Source organism: Fringilla coelebs (genome assembly GCF_963513975.1).
Source record: "Fringilla coelebs genome assembly, chromosome: 21".
NCBI classification, from domain to species: domain Eukaryota; kingdom Metazoa; phylum Chordata; class Aves; order Passeriformes; family Fringillidae; genus Fringilla; species Fringilla coelebs.
Genome location: NC_140047.1, coordinates 2,051,928 through 2,074,774, shown reverse-complemented (window position 1 = coordinate 2,074,774; position 22,847 = coordinate 2,051,928). Strand labels below are relative to the sequence as shown.

The 22,847-nt window shown below is 48.7% G+C and overlaps 1 protein-coding gene across 14 annotated transcripts in view; it reads left to right on the top strand.

The window, feature by feature from the left end:
• The window catches only part of ZNF618 (zinc finger protein 618), a 149,481-nt gene that overhangs the window by 87,358 nt on the left and 39,276 nt on the right, over positions 1-22,847 (top strand). For 7 of the 14 annotated variants that reach the window (XR_014616672.1, XM_084219925.1, XM_084219923.1 and 4 more), the window contains 3 exons: positions 4,813-4,851; positions 15,147-15,230; positions 21,642-21,731. Coding sequence is in view for 13 of the 14 variants with exons in the window: in XM_084219925.1 (XP_084076051.1) it covers positions 4,813-4,851; positions 15,147-15,230; positions 21,642-21,731 (213 nt within the window). In the remaining variant the exon portion in view is untranslated. The remainder of the gene's footprint in view (positions 1-4,812; positions 4,852-15,146; positions 15,231-21,641; positions 21,732-22,847) is intronic. The other 7 variants (XM_084219917.1, XM_084219915.1, XM_084219918.1 and 4 more) reach the window with 1 other exon arrangement.

Here is a 22,847-nt window from a genome sequence, read left to right as displayed (position 1 = left end):
AGTTATTTATTCATCTACACTCTTCAGCAAGAAATGAAACTGCAAACATGATGCAGCTCTGGCAGTGGGACTCTCCCAGGGAGCTGAGGCACTGGGCAGAGTGTGCCTGGCTGCAGAGGAATAACCTGCAGTGAAAGGTTAAGGATAGGTAGGAAAAAAGAAGGAAGGATTTTTTGGAGGAAAGCCCTGTGTGGTATTATCCAGTGTGAGTTGTGCATGAACTGGACCAGGAATGGTGCTGGGATGGCAGAAGACTGCAGGAGTGAAGGGGATTTTTGTGAAAGATGCTTTTGTTGCCCAAGGCTTCACAGAGGAGAAGGGGCTGGTGCTGCCCCAGGGAACAAACGGGATAATGTGGTGGGATGGCTGCACTGAGGGTGTGACCCTGCACGTTCCTGTTCTCCAGTGATCTCCAGTCTGTGTCTCAGATCCAGTGCCAGGGCACTGGCAGCCAGCTCTCCCAGGGCTGCTTTCCTCGAAGCACTGCAATGTGAGCTCCCTTGGCCCAGTCCGTGCAGTTCTCAGCTGCCAGAAACTCCAATCATGAATCTTTCAGTCGTTTCTTTCTGGCTGGGCAAGGGAGGAGCCGGATCGCAATGGCAGAACCTGGATTCCCTCTTGGCAGGATGGTGCCAGCCATGGTTTTCTCAAGGTCCGGCCACCCGTCAGTCACGTAACATCTGCCTTTCCCAAAGCTGGCCTGATCCTGGGAGACTCCCCAGCTCAGCATCAGAGGAGCTTGAACAAACGGAGGCCCCTTTCTTCTCTTTAGGTTTTTTGGCCATTCCAGCAACCATAGCTGCTGTTTGTGATTTGCTGAAGGATACACCCCATCCAGGTCTCTGCTCTCCACTTGTCTGTGTGGTTCCTGTGTCACTAACAGGTCCTGGGATGGTGCTGCAGGTGACAGAGCAGGAGACAGAAAAGGCTCAGGCCAGGAGAGAGCCAAGAAACTGCTGTTGGTCTGCTTTGGACCTCTGTGGCAGAACAAAACATTTGTGTCATCAGCATGTCTGTCACCACTCAGTGACACAAAATGCAAGGTTTGGGGGCCTCTCGTTGTCCTTGCTCTGGCCTGGGTTATTTCTGAGCTGGATTTTGTGTCCAGGGCCCACCTGAGCCTTATAGCAGGGGGAAGATCTGTCACCCTCTCTGCTCATGCAGTCAATCCGTCCTTATTCACTGCTTGTTTTGCCCTGTGCAGAACTTGCTGTCTTCTCATTCTTTGAGCTGTTCAGTTCCACATGAAGAATTTTGCCCTGGCAACATCACATTTTTATTTGCAATGAGCATTTTTTTGAGAAATTTTCTGGATTTTTTTATAGCTGCACCTGCCTCCACTCCAGCTCTCCATGGCAGACAAGCTGCGTTGGAGGTGACCCGTGTTCTTGAGGCTGATTTCTTTTCTTGTCTGCCTTCAGGAGTAGGGGAGTTTATGTTATAAAACAGGCCATTTTCTTTGTTTATTGAGCCTTCCCTGTGGTGCTGAGCATTGGCTGGAGAATTTCAGGCAGCGACTGCTCTGGCAGCTTGCAGAGGGCTGAGGCAGCTCTGCTTCAGGACGTGCTGCCTCGCAGGAACAAGTTCCCATTCTGCTTTCCCCCGAAAGCTGAGATCCAGGCACGGAAATCCCCTTGTAAGGGTTCTGCAAAGAACCAGAAATGTAGGTAAGAAATTTCCCCACTATGTTTCAGCGAGGAACAAAGGAAAAGGTTGTGTTCCTTCCCCTTCGCCTCCCCAAAACTCACAAATAAAATAAAGAAGAAACCCAACAAAAAAGTTATGTTGTGGAGCTGAAAGGCTCCTTTGTGAGCTGCTCTGCAGCCCTGCAGGATCTCGGCTCCTTCTCCTGCTGGAGTTCAGCTGGAGCGGAGGGGCTGCGCATTCCCGGTGCCGATGGAAGGCTCTGTCCCAAATGTTACTGCTTCGCCTACACGCAACCCCAGGGCTTAAAAATGTTTTGCTTACGGTGCTTTTATTTTAGCTGTGTGGGGTTTTTCAGGTCATTAAAAGGTTTGGATTGCCTTCAGGAGTTAGTCAGCTAGAAAGTTCTGCTTTGTACCGTTGGGTCGTGTTTAAGCAACATGAGCAGCAAAGCATCTGCATGTTTTGAGTCAGGAAAATTATTTCACTTTTAGATAAGTCAAAAAAAAAAAAAGCTGAAATTGCTTTATTAGACTTTCAAACAGCAAATTTATAAACCTCTGGGCTGAGGCCAAGCAAGGGAGATTTGTACCCAAAGGAGAATTCTTCCAAAAGCAAAGCAAGAAAATAGCAAGGCTCCAGTTTAACTCTCGCAGGATATATCGCCTCTAGCCCAAGAATTGGTGGAAGTTCTCTGTTTCCAGATAAGCTTTTCTGGGCTAACTGATGATTTTGCTCAAGTTGTTTTTCATTATTATTTATTTACAATTTAAGTTGTTGCATTGCCTCCTTCCAAGCCCCTCAGCTCTCCATGTCCTCCCCACAGGGCTGTGCCAGCCAAGGGCTGAGCTGTCCTCACCAGAACAGATCCTGGATGCTCTGAGCGGGGCTGGATCCTTCAGGCCAAGTTTTGAGTTTCACCAGTTAAAAACTTCTCAAAGCTTTTCAAGTTTCAGATTAATGTTTTCCAAGAATGGGTTCTGCTCAATTCAAAAAATATGAAAAGGAAGATGACTCATTCAAATGGTGAATATGGAAAAATGCTTTTTTCCAAAGTGCACATTTTTTGGAGTCTGAGTTAAAGTGGTTTTGTCACTGAAAGGATTTTGAGGTGAGGAGTAAAAAACTAGTAGAGGAATAACCGTCCCTGAGGAAAGATGGTGTTCCTGAGCCATAGAAACTTGGGGTTCATTTGTTTATTTATTACTGAAAATACCAGATGATTTTGGGGAGGTCTTTGCCCTCTGCCCTGCATCCCAAGACCCATTTTCCCATGCACATTTCCCAGTCTGCAGCAGAAACTCATATGAGATGCAGAAAGCTTCTTGGGACAGAGGAGTTAACTGACCCATTTTCCAGCTTCCCTGCCCACCTCCCTATTCTTACTGACTTTTGCAACTTTCTCAGAAACTTGCCTTTTGTTTCACAACTGGAATTACTTGGTCTGACCTCAAAGGTGATATAGAGTGGGCTGTATGGGGATTTTCAGTTGGTCATTTTTTAATTTATGAATACTTCAGTCTATCTATGACTAAGAGTAACAACATTTCTTGACGCAGTTCAGAAATTGCTGTTCCTCACATTTTGTGTGTTGCCTGATTCTTGTTAAATTTGACTAAAGTACTTTTTAAAGCTATTTAAATAGTGCATATCTTTTATGATTTGTTCATGCTGTTGCTTGTGAACACCAGGACAGCATTTTGCATAAATCTATTGTGCCATAGCTGCTTTTCCTTGAATGATGGGTGGAAATTCAAAAAAGTAGCAGCTGTGGAAAAATCCTGGGCTTTGCTGTCGAGGTTCTGCAGTATTGCTGAGGGTTTCCGATCTGGCCCCTGAGTTTATGAAGTTGTGCCAAATTAATACCGTTGCCTAGAAGAATGATCTAATCAGGCAGGTTAATCAAGTAGAAATGTACAAATTCACAAACCCATAATCATTGTTTTTATTATTTTTAAGAAATAAGAAAAGTAAATGCAAACAATGCTCATTACTTAAGGTTGAAAATTTTAAATTCAAAAACGCTGTGCCATTCTGCAGCTGTGGTTTCCAGCACAGTGCAAGCATCATTCCAACAGACATATGGAATATTTTGCAATGCTGTTATTAGATAATGTGACATATAGGATATGTAATTTAGGATGAATATGAAACACTTCAAACTGGCTTGGAAATCCTAATTGTTTATGATACTTGACTTGTAACTTTGGGGTTTGTTTTCCAGCTCGCAGCTTTGCCTGTTGCATTCATTTAGGGCTTGAACATGATCTCTGCTGTCGTGTGTGCTGCTTCTTGCAGTCCCACACACGACAGTGGAGGGAGCTTTCTCTCCCTTCTTTTCCCATCTGCCTTCAGTAAGACCAGGATAGAATCACCCTGGGGGAATTCGTGTGGCCCATCTCTAGTGGAGGCTTTGCCATCACTGCCTTTGGAGGGCAGGCACCCTGGTGGAGCCGGCTGTGCCAAGTCCCACGGCAGCTGAGCCGGGTGCGCTGTTCACTGCTGGCTTTCCTGGGTTCACAGCACTTGCCTGTTAAAAAATTGTGTCCAGAGGAGGCCACGGAGCTGCTCCAGGGCTGGAGCCCTCTGCTCCAGAGCCAGGCTGGGGGAGCTAGGGGTGCTCACCTGGAGAGGAGAAGCTCCAGGGAGAGCTCAGAGCCCCTGCCAGGGCCTGAAGGGGCTCCAGGAGAGCTGGAGAGGGACTGGGGACAAGGGATGGAGGGACAGGACACAGGGAATGGCTCCCACTGCCAGAGGGCAGAGATGGATGGGATATTGGGAATTAGGAATTGTTTCCTGGCAGGGTGGGCAGGCCCTGGCACAGGGTGCCCAGAGCAGCTGGGGCTGCCCCTGGATCCCTGGCAGTGCCCAAGGCCAGGCTGGACAGGGCTGGGAGCCTGGGACAGTCCGTGGCAGAGGGTGGAACGAGATGGGCTTCAATGGTCCTTCCAGCCCAGCCCATTATATGACCGTGGGCAGCTGCGCTTTAACCACGAGCTCTTGTTGGCCATGTCTGCCCTCGCAGTCCCGGTGAGCCCCTCAGGGCCCGCTCCGTCCCGTGAGGGGCCGGGCAGAGCGGCGGGGAGGAGAGCGAGGGAGCGAGCGGGGCGGCGGTGGGGGCCGGGCAGCGCGGCCGGCGGATCTAAGCGCTGCTTTTTCTCTTTGCAGACACCGAAGCTGCCTCAGGGGAAGGAGCCTCACAAGGCAGTAAGTACAGCGGGGCGCGAGGGGCCGGGTGTGCCGGGCCGGGTGTGCCGGGCCGGGCCGGACCGGGCGGGGGTCCCGCTCCGCGAGGGCCGGGGCTGCGGCGGGGCCGTACCGCGGGCGGCCGGCAGGGGGCGGCCCCGCCGCGGAGATGGCGGCGGCGGGAGGCGGCGGGGCAGAGCGGGCGGGCACGGCTCGGGTACGCACGGCACGGCGGGACCGTTCCTCACGGCCTGGGGGTCTCACGGCCCAGCCGCTCAGACGGTTGTCGCTGTCCCGCCCGCGAGGGGGGCGCGGTGCCCCGGGAGCTGTCCGGTGTGAGGGGACCACGAGCGGGGCTCCCCCTGCCTCCTTTGCCGGGGAGGGGCAGGGCATTGCCAGCCTCTAGCGGCGCCCAGCCCTGTATGATTTTTAAACACTAAATCTGCAGTTTGGGGGGTGTGCCCCAGCCCCGGGGGGGAGAGCCACAGCCGGCCCAGGGCTGAGAGAGGGCCGGGGCAGAGGTGGCACCAGAGGGAGCTGGGGACACGCTGATGGCCGCTGTGAGGGGTGTGGGAAGGTGGAGCCGGGCAGTTCCCGGTGACAGGAGAACTGAGAGATAATGGGCATGAAGTGGAGAGAAGAGGGGTTGAGGCTGTTTAGGAGAACAGCCTGGGTTAAGTCCCAAGTAACCGGGACTGAGCTTGGAGCAGACTGAGCTTTGAGCAGGAGGTCAGACCAGAGATCTCCCGAGGCCTCTGCCCCCCTGGGTTTTACTATGTGTTAGGTGAGAGCCATGATTCCCACTGGAAAGGTAAGTTCCCAAAATTGGTGGTTGCAGACAACAGCTTGGAAGCACCAAACTTACCTTGGGTCGGTATAGAAATGTTAGATAAATAGTAAAGAAAAATAAAAAGTACAACCAGACTACCTTTTCTGAACTCTTTCTCTCTCTGCTGTGTTCTGTGATAGGTAACAATTGGCATTAGCATAGGGGGGTCTTGGCTTTCTGTCTGCAAAAGGAAGCAGGACTGACTTCACTGCAGGTGGGGAATGGAGATCCTTAGCCCTGAGCTGAAACATCTCAGTAGCAAGCAGCCATCCCACAGTACACACTGTGTTCTGCTCACTGGGGAAGCTGGGCTCTGCAGCTGAGCCTTTCCCTTGGCAGAGTCCAGCTCTGTACAGGGCATAGTAACTCCTTCCCAGGCTCCTATCACCTCCTTTGGTGTCTCTCTTTCAGTCATTGCTCAGCTTCCTGTTGGTGCTTTACTTACTTTGAGGCTTTCCAGACTCATCTCCTGGCTCCCTTGCTCTGAATTTTGCTGGCAGGCATGGCTATGTTCTGGCCTTGGTTGTGTGCATCCTGAGCTTGCTGTGTGAGTATTGGGTACTTTTGACAGAGCTTGGGAACCACCTTGTGCAAATAGAGATTTGTTTTATTCCATAAGTCAGCTTCTCCCCTTCCCACCTGTTGTGGGAACTTTTTTGGCTGGAAAAGATAGGGCAGAGTGAGGCATGAAGAGAGAAAAAGACATGAGGGCTCACACCTTTGCTGTGTGGGCAGACTCGATGTTGCTGGAGCTATGGAAGGATTTCTGTGGATGTAAATGCCTCTTCTGTGGTGTCTGGGTCATGGAGAGAGGGGGAGAAGGGAACATCATGGGCAGAAGTCTGGGAGAGAAAAGCGAGAAGCAGCTGCTCCCTACACCAAGGAGATGCTGTGGTGGCACTGGAGATGGATCAGTAGGAGGGGCAGGAAATGCTTCCATCTTCATGCGGGGTCCAGCCCCATCCCCTGTGCAGGAATTACTTTTTACCTGCCACATACATATCCCAAATTCGTCTCATCTAGCTGAAACAGATGGAGGCAAAACCAAGCCAGCAGAATTGGGAGATGGTGAATGGTAGGGTAGGGAAAGGGGAAGAGGGATCCTCCATGGCCATGCCCTGCTAGAGGGACAGCCTGGACATGTCACCTGTCCTGCAGAGTGGATGTGAGACTGCTGGGCTGCTGCTGCTGTGCCTGAGTGCACATGGTTGTAATTTCCTGACAGAGCCATCTTCCTCATGCTGCAGCAAAACAACTCAGCTCTCTTCTTTCCTCCCTGTGCCTTCCCCTCTGAGGCTGGATTAAATCCCTGGCCTACCCTCGTTGCTTCTGCATGTCTCTTCTCATTTTTCCACCCAGTGGCTCTCTTGTTTCCTCATCAGTCTGTTTGCTCCTAATTATATTTTAGGAATTTTTTATTTATCTTTCCTTTCCTGCTATTTTTGCTTTGCCTGCTGCTGCACTGCTGTTTTTCTGTGACCCAGTCTGGCTGTTTACACCCTCTCTCTTACAGATGTCTGCATTGTTCCAATCTTCCTCTGCTATTTCTATCTCTATATTCATGGTCTCTGCAGGCATGGTTTGCTGCCCTCTCCCAAAATTTCTCAGTATTTAAGGGATACAGGAAGGTGTTGTTTTCTCTCCTGTGTTTCTCTGTGGGGCATGGATTACATCCATCCTGAACCTGTGAGTGAGGAGCGCCTTGACCAGCAGTGGGGCCCTGGATTAGTTCACATAATAACTACATTATATGACATTACAACACATTACACACATTTGTGATGTGTGTTCGCATCACAAACTGCAGGGTTGGAAAAGCTGATCAGATTTTCTCCATGGTCACTTGATGGAGCCAGCTGTTACTCACAGCCACCAGTGGTCTCCCAAGAAGTGTTGGTGAAGGCAGCCTTGTGTGCCAGGTGACATCTCAGCTGCTGCCTGTGCAGAGCACCTGGGCTGTGGTTCAGTGCCTGTGCTGTGCGAGTGAGCCTGGGCTGCAGGAGGACGAGGGACTGACTGGGGGGTGAGGCTGCACTGGAATGTGCCCTTTCCTTCAGCTCTGAGGATCAGAGGGGCTGGTGGGGAAGGCCCATCGTGACCTTTTTTCTTCCTGGGAGGAAGGGAGCTGTGGGGCCAGCTGGGACTCAGCTGAGAGCTGTTGTTTGTTCTCTGCCTGCCTAAAGAGGAGACAGTGGTGTTTAGACTTTCCAGCTGAGAAAGCACTTTGAAGACTCACTTGAGGAAAAACTATTTCATTTAGTTGGTTATTTTCAGTCTTTGGGGTTTATAGTCAATAGATGGTGTCTCTGGGACTCCCTTTATTTTTTGGATGCATTCTTGAAGAGCCACAGCTCTGTGGTGGTGAGGAGGAGATGTGCTCACAGGGACATGGCTGTGTGGCTTTGGGAACTCCTTTTTGAGCCTTGGCTCATGGTCCAAGACCACAATTCCCACAGGAGAGAGAAGAAAACAATGCAACCCACAGTGCTAATGTGTTAAAGAGACTTGTCTGACTGCTACCAACTTCAAGTGGCAGGGATGAGGAAGAGAAGAGGGTGATTTTGAAAAAACTGTCTATTTAATATCTTTTCCTAGACAGGTGTGGCTAGTTTGACACCTGGTCACTGACTGTTCCCGTAGAGGATTCTGGAGGTCTTTTCTGAGATGCTCATATGCCTGTGTGGTTTGTTCTGGACTCTGGGAAGTCCTCAGGGAAGGTGTTTGGGCTGGGTCTGTGCTCTAATTCTCCATGGGAATTCCAGTCATGTTTAGGGCAGTTACAAACTGGAACAAACAGTCTCCCTCCTGCTGCTCACATTCCATAGGACATTCTTGGCACCCGGACAGGTCCTGAATAAACCCAGGGGCAAGAGGGGGGCCAGGGCCCTGTGGGGGCAGGGGCACAGCTGAGGCAGCAGCTCCTCTCACCTGATCAGGTGTTTGCGCTGTGCCAGGCTATGGGGTGGGGTGTGTTCAGTGGGTGGTGTTCAGTGGGTTGTGTTCAGTGACATGTCCCAGGTTGGGGACACAGCTACAGAATCACAGAGGGTAGGGTTGGATGGGATATTGAGAAGGAATTATTCCATGGCAGGGTGGGGAGGCCCTAGCACAGGGTGCCCAGAGCAGCTGTGGCTGCCCCTGGATCCCTGGCAGTGCCCAAGGCCAGGCTGCACAAGGCTTGGAGCAGCCTGGGACAGTGGAAGGTGTCCCTGCTCATGGCAGGGGGTGGAACAAGGTGATCTTTAGAGGTCCCTTCCAACCCTAACCCATCTGGGATTCTGATTCTGTGGCTAGAACATTCAGCCTGTTGGAGTGTGGTACCATCCTTTTCTGTGTAGGAAAGAGGAGCTTATGTACAGGAGCATCTTCAGAGTAATCATAACTGCCTTGCAGAGCTTGAAGGAGAGCTGCGTTTTAGGGTTGCCCATGAAGTTCACCTGAGAATGTGTAGGCAGTGGAGCTTTGCTCTGCCTGCTCACTGCTGCTCTTTCTTACAGTGCTCTGCCTCTCCAGACCAGGCCAGGGCAGAACTCCGGTTGCTCTGGCAAATGTTAATATGACACTTGCCTCATTTCACCTCAGCGATGGCCTTTCAATACCAAAATACCAAATGTTAACAGATACAGCAGGTAGTGCTCCCAGTCCATAGCAGTTCTAAGCTCTTTGTCTGGCTGAGTCTGGGATCATTTCCCAGAGGAGTTTGGAATTCTGTAGGCAGGCAGGAAGCAGCAGGACAGAAAGAAAGTGACTTGCCAGAGGCAACAAATGGGTGAGTGTGAATAGAATAAAGTGCAGGTCCTGGGCTTGCAGCCCAGTTAGTGCTGGGCACAACGCTTGGATTGCAGTTCTGTGCCCTGGGAAAGAAATGAGAAAATGCACAGGGAAGTGGGCAGGGAAGGATTTCTAAAAGAAGGTATCTCAAAATACAGCTGATGCATTAACTTCAGGTATGTTGGTTAGTGGTCTGCAACTTCATGAGTGTTCTTTCAGGGGAGAATTCCTAAATCTTGGGGAGCAGTGCTGATTGATATTCTAGGGAAGAATCCTGCCATTCCTGGTTCTTTAAATAAAGCACTGTTAAAACAGGATGTGGTGCTTTCGGGAGCCTTGATCTCCTGCGTGTCAGTCAGGCTGGCTGAATCAGGACAGCTTGCTGACAGTGGGGATTGAGTGTGATTTTTTCCCTGGTGACACCTTTTTTGAGGACCATCACAAGCAAGCTGAAGTTTAAAACAGGCTGTGCTCCAGGCTGTACTGTGACACCATCCAGGGGATGGGCAGGAAAACAACGTGGAAAAAGAGCTCTGCTACAAGCCAGTTCTACTGCTCTGCTTGCTCCCATGCTTGGCCTGTTGCAGTTGTCCCTATGGCAATTCAGGGACATTTGCTGGAGGCTGGAAGACCACTCATGGTTGTTTGCTGGTAGATGCCAGCCCTTCCAGCCCTTCCGTCTCTATTTCCTGCTCCTGTGTACCTGCAGCTCTGTTCAAGAGGCACAGCTGGATTTTGTGCTGTTCCTCAAAAGCGGATCCCAGTGCTGAGCCTGGCAGCTGGTTAATCCTGCACAGCTGTCCAGTGACCTCCCCATTTTGGGAGATGCTTCAGAGCCCAGCCTACAGATCCTGTCTGTAAGCCCAGAGCATCCCTGACAGCCTCCTTCCCTCGTGCCTGAAATCCTGGCAAAAACAGGAGCAGCTGTCAGAGAACAGTAATGCTCACTGTGACCAGCCCCACAGACTGGAAACTCCTGGGCCACATCCCACAAAATCCCAACTGATTCCAAACAACAGAACCTGATCTTTCTTTGTGTCTCTTGGCTTTTCTGTTGTGTTGAGCTCCTTTTCCTTGCTTGGAAGTAATTTTTGAAAATCACAAATACCATCTCACAGGTGAGGATATATCTGGGTGTTTCGGACCTCCCTCAGGCTGCAGGAGAACAAAATGTGGTCATTGGAATTTGTCACACAGTGGCACCACACAGCCTGATGAGCAGTTCAGGAGCAAATCCTGAGAAAGGCAGGGATGCACAGCACCTACTGCAGCATCACAGGGTTAAAAAGAACTGCTTTTAAGGATGAATAGGATGGCAAGAGGTGCCAAAATGATCTTCAGAACAAGTACTTTTGAAAATTTAATAAAATATATATATTTAATATAAAGACATCCTGAATTTACTTTCTTCTTCCCCATTTGTAGCTGCTCATACTTACTTATTGTGTGTACCTGGGTGCTGGCCTAAGACAGGACAGTTTGTGGCAGGGGGTCACTAATATTCACTGGGTCTAAGGATGTTGTAGGCAGCAAACAGAACATTTTCCTTTCCAGTTTCTCAGCCAGATGCCCTCAAACTCACCACCTGGGCACAGATGTAGATCCATGTACATCTGTGTTTCCAGTGCAGTTACAGTGAGGAAAAAAAGGAAATGGCATTATTTATTTTATTCCAAGATGGAATATGCAGTAAATATTTCAGAACCCCATAAATAAAAGAGATTGATCTGATCTTTTAAAAACATTTTCCCCTTTGGGCTCTGACTAAGTGTGAGAAAGTTCAGCCTGAGAAGGAATTTATTTGGAAAAGCAGTGAAAGGTTAGAAGCAGGGATGTGGGCTGGAATATGCCTTGCAAATGTTAACTGTGGAGGCACAGTGCGAACGCCTTGCATGTGCAAAAACATTTGGAGGATTGTGAATTTAAACCATGAAATTAATATAGTCAAAATTAAGGTTTTCTTGCCCACACCTTACTCATACAGGATATGGTGTTTGTAAAGTTCTGACAGGGATGGGAAGATGCGGAGGTGGTTTGCTGGTGTTAATTTATGGTTGAGGAAGAACCTTTAGCATCTCTGCTTCTTGATTAATTTGCAACATAAATGTTTTCTTAAAGTAAATGTAACTTTTGATTTCTTTTACTTTTCTGGGGAGTAGCAGAGCAAAGCCCAGGAAGTTGCTTTGTTGTGCTCACTGACACTTCCCCAGTGAAAAGTGTGATACTGTATGTGTGCACACCCACGTGCACCCACCATGGTGACCTCTGAATCATTTACAACTGCCTGATTCATTTTCCCAGTGCTCTCATTTAATAATTCTCCTGCTTCTTGGGGAGAACTGTAAAAATTGATTTTATTTTCCTAATGTGTTTGCATTTTAAGTAGGCAAAGTCTCTTTAGATTCCCATTTGCCAAACAAGATCTGCACATGTAAGTGACCAGTGGGCTGAGACCGAGGGTGATAAATTTTAGTGGAGGAGGAAGAATTAAGAAAATAATAAGAAACTTAGTTCAGGCATTTGCAGTATGAAGAAATTTTGAGGTTAAATAGTACGTCCAAGGTATTGGATGTAGTTATCCCAAGATATGGGGAGAGTCAGGCTGGAGCTCAGGGAAAGGTTCTTCCTCCAGAGGGTGCTGGCACTGCCCAGGCTGCCCAGGGAATGGGCACGGCCCTGAGGCTGCCAGAGCTCCAGGAGCCTTTGGACAGCGCTGCCAGGGATGCCCAGGGTGGGCTGGGTGGGGGTCTGGGCAGGGACAGGGGCTGGAGCTCATGATCCCTGTGGGTCCCTTGTAACCCAGAATATTTTGTAATTCTGTGACCTGTCCTCTGTCTGAGGTGGGTGAAATTGGGAACAGTTCCTGGATATCCAGTGTGTTTCCATCCAAGTCCTAAAGATATACTCAGGAACAGGACCACACTGGAGGGTTTGATGTGCTGCAAGTCCTGCAGTTCCGTAGCTCTGGAGAGGAGCAGTGTCTCTCTGGGTAGTTTTAATCAGAGATTTTAGAAGAGGAGGCTTTCAAGTTGTCTAAAATTCTATGATCTTCAGATGATCTTATGTAGAAAATTGCTAATATTTCTTTCTCAATTCTTTCTCAGACGCTGCCCAAATAGACCATGTTTACAGAAATCTGGATGTTAATATTTGGAAACAAATCTCTTGCAGAGTTCCTAGGCAGGAAAATTATAGAGAAATATATTTATTTCAATAAAAAGAGGATAAGAATTTTAGTAATCCCAGACTGTTCTGGTCATCCCTCAGTTTGTCCTCAAGATGCCAGGAGAGTTTTAGTGAAGGCAGAAATACATCCCTGGTATATCCAGTGAATGATGCACTTTTCATCTTCCAATGTGGGTCGTAGAAGGGTGTACAACAGCCATACCAGGGATTATTCCAAATTCTTCTTGCAGCCTGACCTTTTTCTGTTCAACTGCTTGTTGGCATCTCAGCTATGTTGAACCTGAATAGCAAACAAACCCATACACCTTCAGTATTTTAAGTATTTTAATTCTCAGTAGTGTCCCTCTTAAGGATCTTCCTAACCAGAAAGGCAGAGGAATACAGGGGTCAGCTTCCTGACACATTCTCCTTTCAGCCTAAGCAGGGTTGGTGTTCTTGATTGCCTTGGGTGATTGTGGGGAGCAGTGTCCTGCACTCCCCTGGCTTAATTTAATTTCATTTTGTTCATTAAGAGGTTTTATGGAGTCAGGATCTCTTCTTCAATGCTGCTCGGTCATTTAACTAGCACTTCTTCTTTCCACTTTGGAAACCAGGCAGTGATAATCCATTTGAATTCCCATCTGGAAATCACGGTAAGAACAGAATTTCTAGTCCTGGACAAATGAGTAGGAAAAACCTCAGGAGAGGTTTGCTTTTCTTTTATGAAACTCTCAGTGCTACATCCTTTAATCTAAGCAGTTGTGAGGCAGATGAATGGTGTGTTCCCAGCCAAACCATTTTTACTCCAGAAGGGGCTTTAAAATAAAATTGTCTTTATTGTATGTTATGCAGAACTCCACCATGTGGCCTGAGTGGACTTCTTCATTTGAGATGGAACTTCAGATCCTTATTGATAGAAAGATAAATCTTTCCTCATTTACAGGTTATGTAGGTTCAAGTATACCTATTTTTTTAATTGTGCAAATTGAGGGAGTTCATTGCCAGATTGCTGGGAGCAACACCTTAAGAGACACTGATTAGACCCTTCCTTATTTTACCCTTATTTACACTTGGAATTTACAAAAAAAGAACCCTGCCCTGCCCTGAAGTGACACCAGAATGAGGCAGGACGAGACAGGATCTGCTCATGTTGGTACATTGTCTCATGTGTCTGAATTCTACCATGGAGCCTCAATATCCTACTCCATGATACTGATTTGGGGGACAATTGTAAAATATTAATATTTTTTCTTTAAATGGCTGATATTTGCTGTCTGTTTGGATTCAACCTGAGCATACTTTTAATTGACGAAGAAGGAAATTCTTTGATGTGTAACATCCTGAGAATGTCTCTCAGCATCCAGTAAGTGTCCAAAACACCTTTTCCCCAAAACATTTTTAAAAAAATATTAGAGTTTGTGACCATCATTCTATTCTGAGCAAGGGTTCATTCTCTCAGAAATTAAACTAGGATATTCCCCTCTTCAGGGAAATTCGTGATAGTCTGGCATCAAGTTTCCAAACCTGGTAGGATTACATCCAGGCCTGGATGGTGTACATTGAAATCTCCACTGGGATACATTGAGCTGACACATGGTTTCAAAAAAGTATCACAGAATTTATAAATTCCTCTGGCCGAAAGCTTAAAAGCTTAAAAATTGCTGTGAGGTAATTCAGCCCTGTAGCTCCTGACTGCACCTGTAGCAGCTTTTCTGAGGAGCTGGAATGGCCCTGGAATCCTTCATGGAGAAGGCAAGCATGAGCCTGTGGCTCCATGCCCTCTCACCTGTCATTTGGCCCCTTGCCAGCTGGAAGGTGAGCCAGCACCTTGCACCAATTTTTGGGTCATTTCAGGGGATTTGACCCCTCCCTTTGAGGGTTTGGGATTATTCTTGGTTTGGCAGTTTGCATCCCAAGGATGCCCTTGTGTGAAGCATGGGAAGCACAGTGTTAATCCAGTGTGTTCCTCGATGTCTCCTGTGTTCCTGACAGAGGCCAAATATTTGTGGGAAGGAAGTAAATTATTGTGAACTAAGTGATCTTGAAATAGTTTGCCCACAGGGATTTTTTTTTTCCTTACCCCCATTTAGGATCTGGCTTGTGCCTTTGTGTGAGAGGGTTTCTGTCCTTTCCAGAATTCTGGATTTTATTATTATTTAATCCTTACTAATGTAACTCTGGGTACTTTAATCCTCTTAAGGGTTTGCTGCTGACTTTGGGCTCAGTCCTGCTCCCTTTTCAAGAAATTTTGCCATTAGACACCTTTAAGTAGAGTTCTGATGTAAATTGAAGCTGATTTTACTGGCAGCTCTGTCCTTGGCTGTAAAACGCCTCTGTAAAGCTGTAACCTGTGTGCAAGGCACAGTTCCAGTGGGGAGGAGAGGGGGGTCTGTGCTCCTGCCTGCAGCCCTGACTCTGCCTCTCCTCACTGCCAGTCTGGAAGGAATCCTCAAAAGATGCCAAAGGCTCAGGTCAAAGGAATTGTCTGTGAGCCTGCGCGGGGAATGTTCTGCCAGCTTAGGAAGCCATAAATGTGTTCCTTTCCATCTAGGTGCCCCTCTGGCTGCGGAAAGGGAGAAGAAGCCTCTCTCCAGAGCTGTCTTTGTGCTGCCCTGGGTGGAATCCACAGAAACAAGTGAGGGTCCCAGATGTTTTGTTTTTTCCCTGATGTGTTGTAAGGAAGCATTAGCTGCACTCTGGGTCTTCCAGGGAGGCTGCTCAGGTAGAGCGTGCCCTGGACGCAGCTTGGAGAGGTGTTTCCCAGTGGGAAGAATGCAGCATGGTCCTCAGAAAATGCCATCCTTTCCCGCTTCTTTGCATCAGGTGGATTAGTCATGGGGACTGGCTCTTCCTGAAGAGTGCTGGTGTTGCTCATGGTTCCTTCCAGTGAGGCAGATATCCCAGGAAAGGTGATGCTTTTTCCAGGTACTGCCACAGACCCATTCCCCACTTCCAGCCCTCTGGGTTTGTCACCAGCAGGACTTGAGCAGATTTCCAGGAAGCAAGGAATGTGAAACCAAGGATCAGAGCAAGTCATCAACTGTCCTGTGATCCACTGGCCAAAGCTGGAGGGATGATGATGATCCTTTGTGGTCACTTAAACCCCACTCAGAAAGCCTTTTTGGGGCCAGAAACATCACAGCCTCAAATAGAGAGGTGACATAAATGTAATGCATAAATGTAAGAAATCCAGCCTCTCCCCTTTAAGAGCTGCTCCTGGACTTTATGTTTGGGAAACCTTGTTTGTCAAGGTGAATGAGTTATGTGGAATTGTTATAGAATGTAGGATTTAGAATAGAATTCCTTATGTTGGGTGCTTCCTTTGCCATTCCCAAACCTGCTGGTGCAAAGGAGCTGTCCTGATCATGGAGCAGGACATGCAGTGTTGTCCAGACTGCCCTCTTCTAATCTTCCTGGTTTTATCCTGACTGGGACATGCAGCACTTCTGGATGTTAGGAAGAATTCAGCATTCATCTGTTTACATTCTGCAGTTTTGCCCTTCCACATGTGGAGACTATCCCTGCTAGACTGCTCTTCCTGTAGTGCTCTGCCAGAGTAGGATCAATAGGATTCCAGGGTGCCTGCAGGTGTCTGCAGGGTGCCAGTTGCTGAGAGCTCCTCTATCAAGTACCTTTTGTGGCTTCTGCCATTTGAAAGCTCATTGGGAATTCTGGGCCAGGTGGAAATTGTTCTTCACCTTGGACAGGTCCCTGAGGAGCTCCTGCAGCTGCTGTGGGGAGAGCCCATCATTTGGGACCCTTCATGGGCTGTGCTGGCAGCACTGCAGGGATGTCAGCTGGATGGATGTTTCCAGTCTGGGTTTCTGGGATGCTGTGCAGAGCTCTTGGAACCCAGTGGGCTCAGTGTGCACCCAGCTTTTGTGGTATTCCTGCACTTAGGAGGGCGGGTCAGGTGATCTGTATTTCTAGCTGTGTTTTTAGTGATACAGAGCTCCTGACCTTTCAACACATTTCTGATTGCTCTTATTCCCTTCCTGGGTTTCTAAAGCAAAATCCAGTGAGGCCAAGTGTCCTAAGGAAAGAAGTGTCTTGTTTTGGCTGATGCTGCTGGGCATGTGTTCTCTGCCTTCTCTTTCCTGCCAAAATGAATTATGTGCTTCTTTCTCTGGGGAATGTGTGGATCAAACCAACAAAAATTCTTCAAATCTTGAATGCAGGATCTGGGAAGAGAGTTGAGCTCAGCCCTGGGGCAGGGGGTTCAACCAGTCCAAGTGAGTGCTGGACACACCACCAGAGCCAGCTGGCAGCAGCTCCTGGAGATGGGAGAGAAGAACAGCTCATTCTCCTTTTTTATTGGGATCCACTTGCAAGCAGAGTGGTCAAAACTTCTTTCAGTCCCCGTGGAGTTATTTCTTGGGGTACTTGAAAAACCTGCTCATTTGCCATCTGAGTGTGCCAGTCCTTCATAGCTGAGGAGCTGCTTTGTAACGAGGCTGTGCCTTGCCTAGCTTGCCTTTTCTACTACTAGCAAGATAAGGTGCTCTATTAAAGTTTATTAAGGTGCCTGTGTATTAAAGATGAATTGTAAGCTGACTAAATAAGTACAGCTGGTACTCACTAGACCTCTCTCTGGAATCCCTGCTCCTGTTGGAAAGGCTTCTGAGCATGAAGAAGAAAGAGGAGTCTGGGGTTTGAGCAGATGTCCTTGGAGCATTTTGAAGGTCTGTGTTTGCAGCAGGGTTGTTGCTCAGCTGGCAGCAAGGATTTGAATACCAGTAAGGGCCAGCATGTGCTGGGAGCCTGAGGAGTGTCCTTCCCTGCCCTAATAGTGCCTGCTGGGGCAGTTGTGCTTTGGGTGGAGCCTTAAGGTGCAGCCCCTGATGACAGCAGCGACTTTGAATCTGAGCAAACTTGCCTAGGTAGCATTAGCTGTCTGGATCCACCTCTGCAGAGGTTTAGGGATGGTTTCAGTGCGGGTTTGCAGCCACACCTGAGCACCTGGGGTCCCTTGCAGCTCTTCCCATGGCAAGCTGTGTTACACGTACTGGATATTGTACCCCAGCTGGACACCTTAGGGTAGCAGTTATAACCCACAGCAGGAAAACTGCCCTGGAACAGTTTCCATTTGGGCACAGCCTGACAGAGCTCAAGAAGCATTTGGACAATGTTCTGAGATTGTTGGGGTGTCTGATCCTTGTGGGTCCCTTCCAGCCCAGGAGATTCTGTGATTCTAAGTGGTACTGCAGGGCTAGTTCTGCCCAGGGATGCTCTTGCTAAGAAAGCAGTGTCTGCTGGGTCACTGCTGAGTGTGTTGGAAGGCTGTCAGCAGAGATGGCTGTAGTGGGTGAGGGGGGTGCCTGGCTCTTGGGAGCAGCCTCAGCAGGGACTGCTGTTCAGAGAGGTAAGCTTGGCTGCACACGGGCAGCTCTTTGTGAATTCTCTTAAAGCTCCTGTCTCTGAGGCTGGGCACTGCTTGCTGGGTGTTTTCTCCTACAGAGCCCAGGAGATCAGTGCCAAGCTGGGCCAGCTGGAACAAATTCTTACTTCTCTGTAATCCATGGAGATCCGTCTGCCTGTGGGGACAGTCCCCTAACAACAAACCCCTCTTCTCTGGGGCTGTGCTGTGGGCACTTGTTACACGTTCCATGCTCCCAGCACTGCCTTGGGAAGAAGTGGCCACACCCAGCATGGGCTCTGCTGGGGACAATAAGATCCCCGTGGGACCACAGGTAGCCATGCCTGGCCCTGTGAAATGGTTAGTTAGTTTTCTTCTGTTCTAACAAGTCTTATTATTTACTCAGCTCTTTTCTTCCAAACTAAGACCATAATAGTTTGTGTTCTCTGAATGTTAAAGTGCCTGATCATTGGGACTGCTTTGAAGAGTTAATCTTCAGTTGGTCCTGTAGAGCTCATTGTACTTCAAAAAGGAGGTTGGTTCCTTGGTTTGGGGATACCCATCGAGGTGGGACTGATGCCAAGTTAGGAGTTTCTCTGGTACTTGACTTGCTAATTGACTGTGTGTCGTGGTTTGACTCTGGTGCAATGCTAGTGCTCTCATGAAAATACTTTTTTTTTGGTGTCTGCTGTGAGATGTGATCAGAAATAGAGCAAAGCAGGCTCTAGCTTAGGAATAAAAGGAAGAAAACTTTATTAATCTACAACTATATATAAAGAGAAACACACACAGAACTCAGAATGAAAACATTCCGAAAACATTCCTCTTCCTCCCCACCAAATTTCCAGTACATCCACCCCTCAGATCATCAACTCTCAGTCAATCACTATCTTTTAGATAATCAATTCTCAGTTCATCAAGGAGAGAGGAGTCCCTCTCATACCATAGGCTTCCCCTGGAAACACAGTTGAAACTTCTTGTGTTTCCCTGTCACACTGCCCAGAGATCATCTGCCATGGTGACATCTTCCTTCCATGCCCAGCGCTCTCACCACTGTACATGCAGCAGAGCTGCTTCTAGGGTTCCTTTTTGAAGATGTTTTGCTCAGTTTAAAAAAAAAACAAGCACAGTCTTTCACTCTTGGGACACCTGTCTCCCTCAAATTCACCCCCTGGGGCCGAGGGGTCTCGAGAAGAGAGATCTTCCTCTTCTTCTCTGAAGACAGAGGGTACCACCACTACTTTTCTCACCCATCGTCTCTGTTCACGCCACTCCTTCACATCACATCACTGCACTCTCTTGGCTCTAAGCCATCGCCTCCCTCCTAAATGCAGTCTCGGTGTCACAGGAAAGATGGTTCTGTCCATGGCTATACAAGAAAAGTCCAGCTAAAGGCCACTCCACTACTTCTTCTCACTTAAGATTCTTCTCAACTTCTCTCGTGGCCTATTCTTCCTATTTCATGTCTATCTTTCTTCTTATTCAACTCCAGGAGGATCAGCATTTGTAAAGTTTTCATCATCTAAGAAAAGGGTTAAAGTCTCAGGCTCTGCCTGTGCGGAACTCCCACGGCTGCCCTGCCGGGCACCTTCTCCCCGCCTCCCCCTTCTCCTTCTCGGCTGGCCGTGCTATCAAATCTCAAGGTGGCACAGGCACAGACACCAGCTCTCTTTCTCTCTCTCTCCTCTGGGGGGGGCTGCCCGATGTCTCTTCGGGTTCCTCCCCCCTTCCATCCTGCAGGGGCCTTCACCTCCCTTCTCTGTCCAAGGCCCGACCTCACCGCATGGCCTCCCCTCCCCCGCCCAGCCCGGAGCCGGGCAGGGCAGCTCTGACCTCTTTCCTGGACCTGAACCAAGAGAGCTTCCCCCTGGGATTTCTCTGCTTTTAACCCCCCTGTGTTCTCAGAGGTGGGTCCATGTCCTCAGTGGCCACACCAGGTGCCAAAATTCAAATCTGAGCACCTATTGGTTTGACCACAGCATCCCAAAAAACTCACTTCCTACAAACCAGGACACTGTGCTAATTGTCTGGGGGGTTTTGCAATAGCTACACAGACACTGAGCAGCAGTCATTGATCCTCTTCATTGTGGGAGAGGGCCCAGGATAGAAGGAGGCCCTCAGCACCATTTTTTGACCACACAAGGAGCCTGCACAATATCACATAATGGAACAAACAGTTAAATGTGCCTTGCCAGTGCCTTTGCCACTGGAATGTTCTTACAGGTGTGTTCTGCTCCTCCTCTCCCTCGAGCCATGCATTGTCTGTGCAGAGTCCCTTTCTCCTTGCTTGTCCAGCCTAGACTTCTAAAAACCCCTTACTTCTACTTTAGCTCTGCTGTGCTCTGATTAAGATACAAATATTTTTTAGTCACAGAGGTAAAGTTCCAGTGCCCAGGTGTTTAACACCATTTAGATTTGGAAATTTTCTCTGCTAGATGATCAGAGCTTCTACAGTCACTCTGAATAAAGGGTGACAGTGATCCTTTATTTAGTGCTGAACCCTGTGTGCTGCTGTGAACCCGAGTGATTACACTGCACCAATATATCATAGCTTAAAATAGGGAGTGGTTTTAAAAGTAAAGTGATGGAGAGGTAAAATGAGAGCTTACTTAATGTGCACAGTCTGGTGTGTTGTAACACAGCATGGAAGAGGTAAAAACAAGGCTTTAACTTTGCTGATAGTGGGAATACATGGATACAACTGCACTGCTGTAGGGGAGCTCCCTGAATGGCAGGCCCTCTGCGGAGCCCTGGGAGCTGCTGCCTGCACTCCTTGCTCCTGCTGGGAAGGAAACACACTGGTTTCAGGATCCTTTGTGGCTGTACAAATGATGTGTTTCACTGTGTTTGCCACGGACTTTATTATGTTTGCCACTTTGCTGTAGGCTCATAGCACCAAGCCATCAGCCTGGGGTTGTCTGACAGGTGGGGGTGACTGCTCAGGAAGGGCACCCCAGGGTGTGTCAGGCACCAAGCTGACCAGGAAATCCTCCTCATGCACTGATGTGATAGCTGAGCTAAAGACACTGATCCCCATTCAGAGCAAACCAGATCCATAAACACTTGGAACTGCTTTGCATGTGTCTGCCCTACACAGCTGTGGTGAAGGGTTGGTTGATGGTGGGATGACGTGATGGGGTGTAGGGAGCAAATGGATATGAAACCAAGCTTCATCAGCCCTCCCTTCACTGAGCACCCTACTGTCCTGTGTGCCTTGGGTTGTTCGGTCTCCTGGGTTTGTTGGTTCTGCCAGATCCTGGGTGCAGTTGGGAATCAGTGAACAGCAGCAGTGAGAAGCAGGTGTGTGCTCAAACATTGGCTCTGTGCTTAATTCTGCCCCTTTGCCTCCATCCTGACCCACAGCTGCTTGTCCCTGAACTTGCTGAGCCCTGAACTTCCAAAGGAGATGCCAGCAGGGCCTGCTGCCTGCATCCTCATTGCTCTGAGGTCTCTGGGGTCTGCCCTGGAGAGCAGAGCTGTCTGAAGAGGAAATAAATCAGAATATGCCCCAAGCCATATAGTGTGAGCCAGGGGGAACAGTGTGAGGCAGTGGTTGTCTATGTGCCTTAAAGACCTGACAGAGCATGTGGGATGTGTCAGTGCATGGGGGTGTGTGATTGACCAGTGTGGTTGCAGTGCTTGCCTTTCACCTCAGAGTTTCTAAACTGTTCTCTTTTCTTCTTCCTACAGACAATTTTAGGTACACGTGTGACATTTGTGGGAAAAAATATAAATACTATAGCTGCTTCCAAGAGCACAGAGACCTACATGCCGTGGATGGTGAGTAATGTTTCGACACTCAGACCCCTGAACTAGGCTGAGAAGTCTTTGGGGAAGCAAAATGTGGCTCTGCTGTGCAGGACGTGGCACTGCATGGGTCACCTGTCTTTGCCATGGAGGCACAGTCCACAGGCACTGCAGGGAGGAGTTTGCTGTGCCTGATCCTCTCTGTGTGCTGGGACCAGGGACCTTGCAGTGTGTCTGCAGTGAGGTTCGTGCTTAGGATGGAGATCCTGGGACTGAGTACCTCAAGGTAAATGGTCAGCCTGATTATTTGCTGGGAAGAAATTGGTTGCTTTTTGGTTTCTGAATTTACAGGTTTGTTCCCAACATACTTCTCTGTGAAGTATTTCTGATTTCAGAGTTGGGAACTTTGATTTTTGTTAATGACTGTGGTAGTGAACTGATGAAGTTGTCAGTGGCCCTTAAAGGGTGACTGTAGATGTGGCCTAGGCTGGTGACATCTGGGCAGGAGCAGACACCCTCTGCCAGAAACAGTGTTTCTTTATTCTGCATTGGGGAAAATGAAGTGCCAACATACTGGCTTGTCCCCTGCTTACTGAATACCTAAAGCTTCTCACCTGGGAGCCCACAGATATTCCAGACCTTCCCTGTATGTGCTGTAAGCCTGGCAGTACTGCTCCTCACTTGGCCAAGGAGAGTTCTAGAAAGAAGCTGCTTGGAGAGCAGCAGGTTTTTAATGGCTGGGCTGTCTCAGAAAAGCAAGTGTTTTTTTCACAATACATGATTGTCCAAAAAAATGGACAACCTGGAAAGTGTGGACATTGGAACATGCACTAAGGACAGCCAGTGTTCCCCTGCAGGGCACCACTGCCAGCTCCCTTCCTCCTGTGGGGAGCCAGAAGAAAATTAGTGGCACAGACAGTCAGTGTGAGGGGTATGTGGCTGCCTCAGTCAGAAATGTCTCAGGGAGCTCTGCCAGGGGCCACAAGAAAGCTTGAAAAGGGCTCCATGAGTGTGCAGGGACTGTCCCAGCTCCTCCCTGTGTTCCAGCACATGCAGGGTGAGGCAGCTGTGCACCTGAACTCCATCTGGGGCCATGGCAGGGTCAGAACAAAGGCCTTGAGCATCTGTGTGTATTAGGGCTGGGCATGC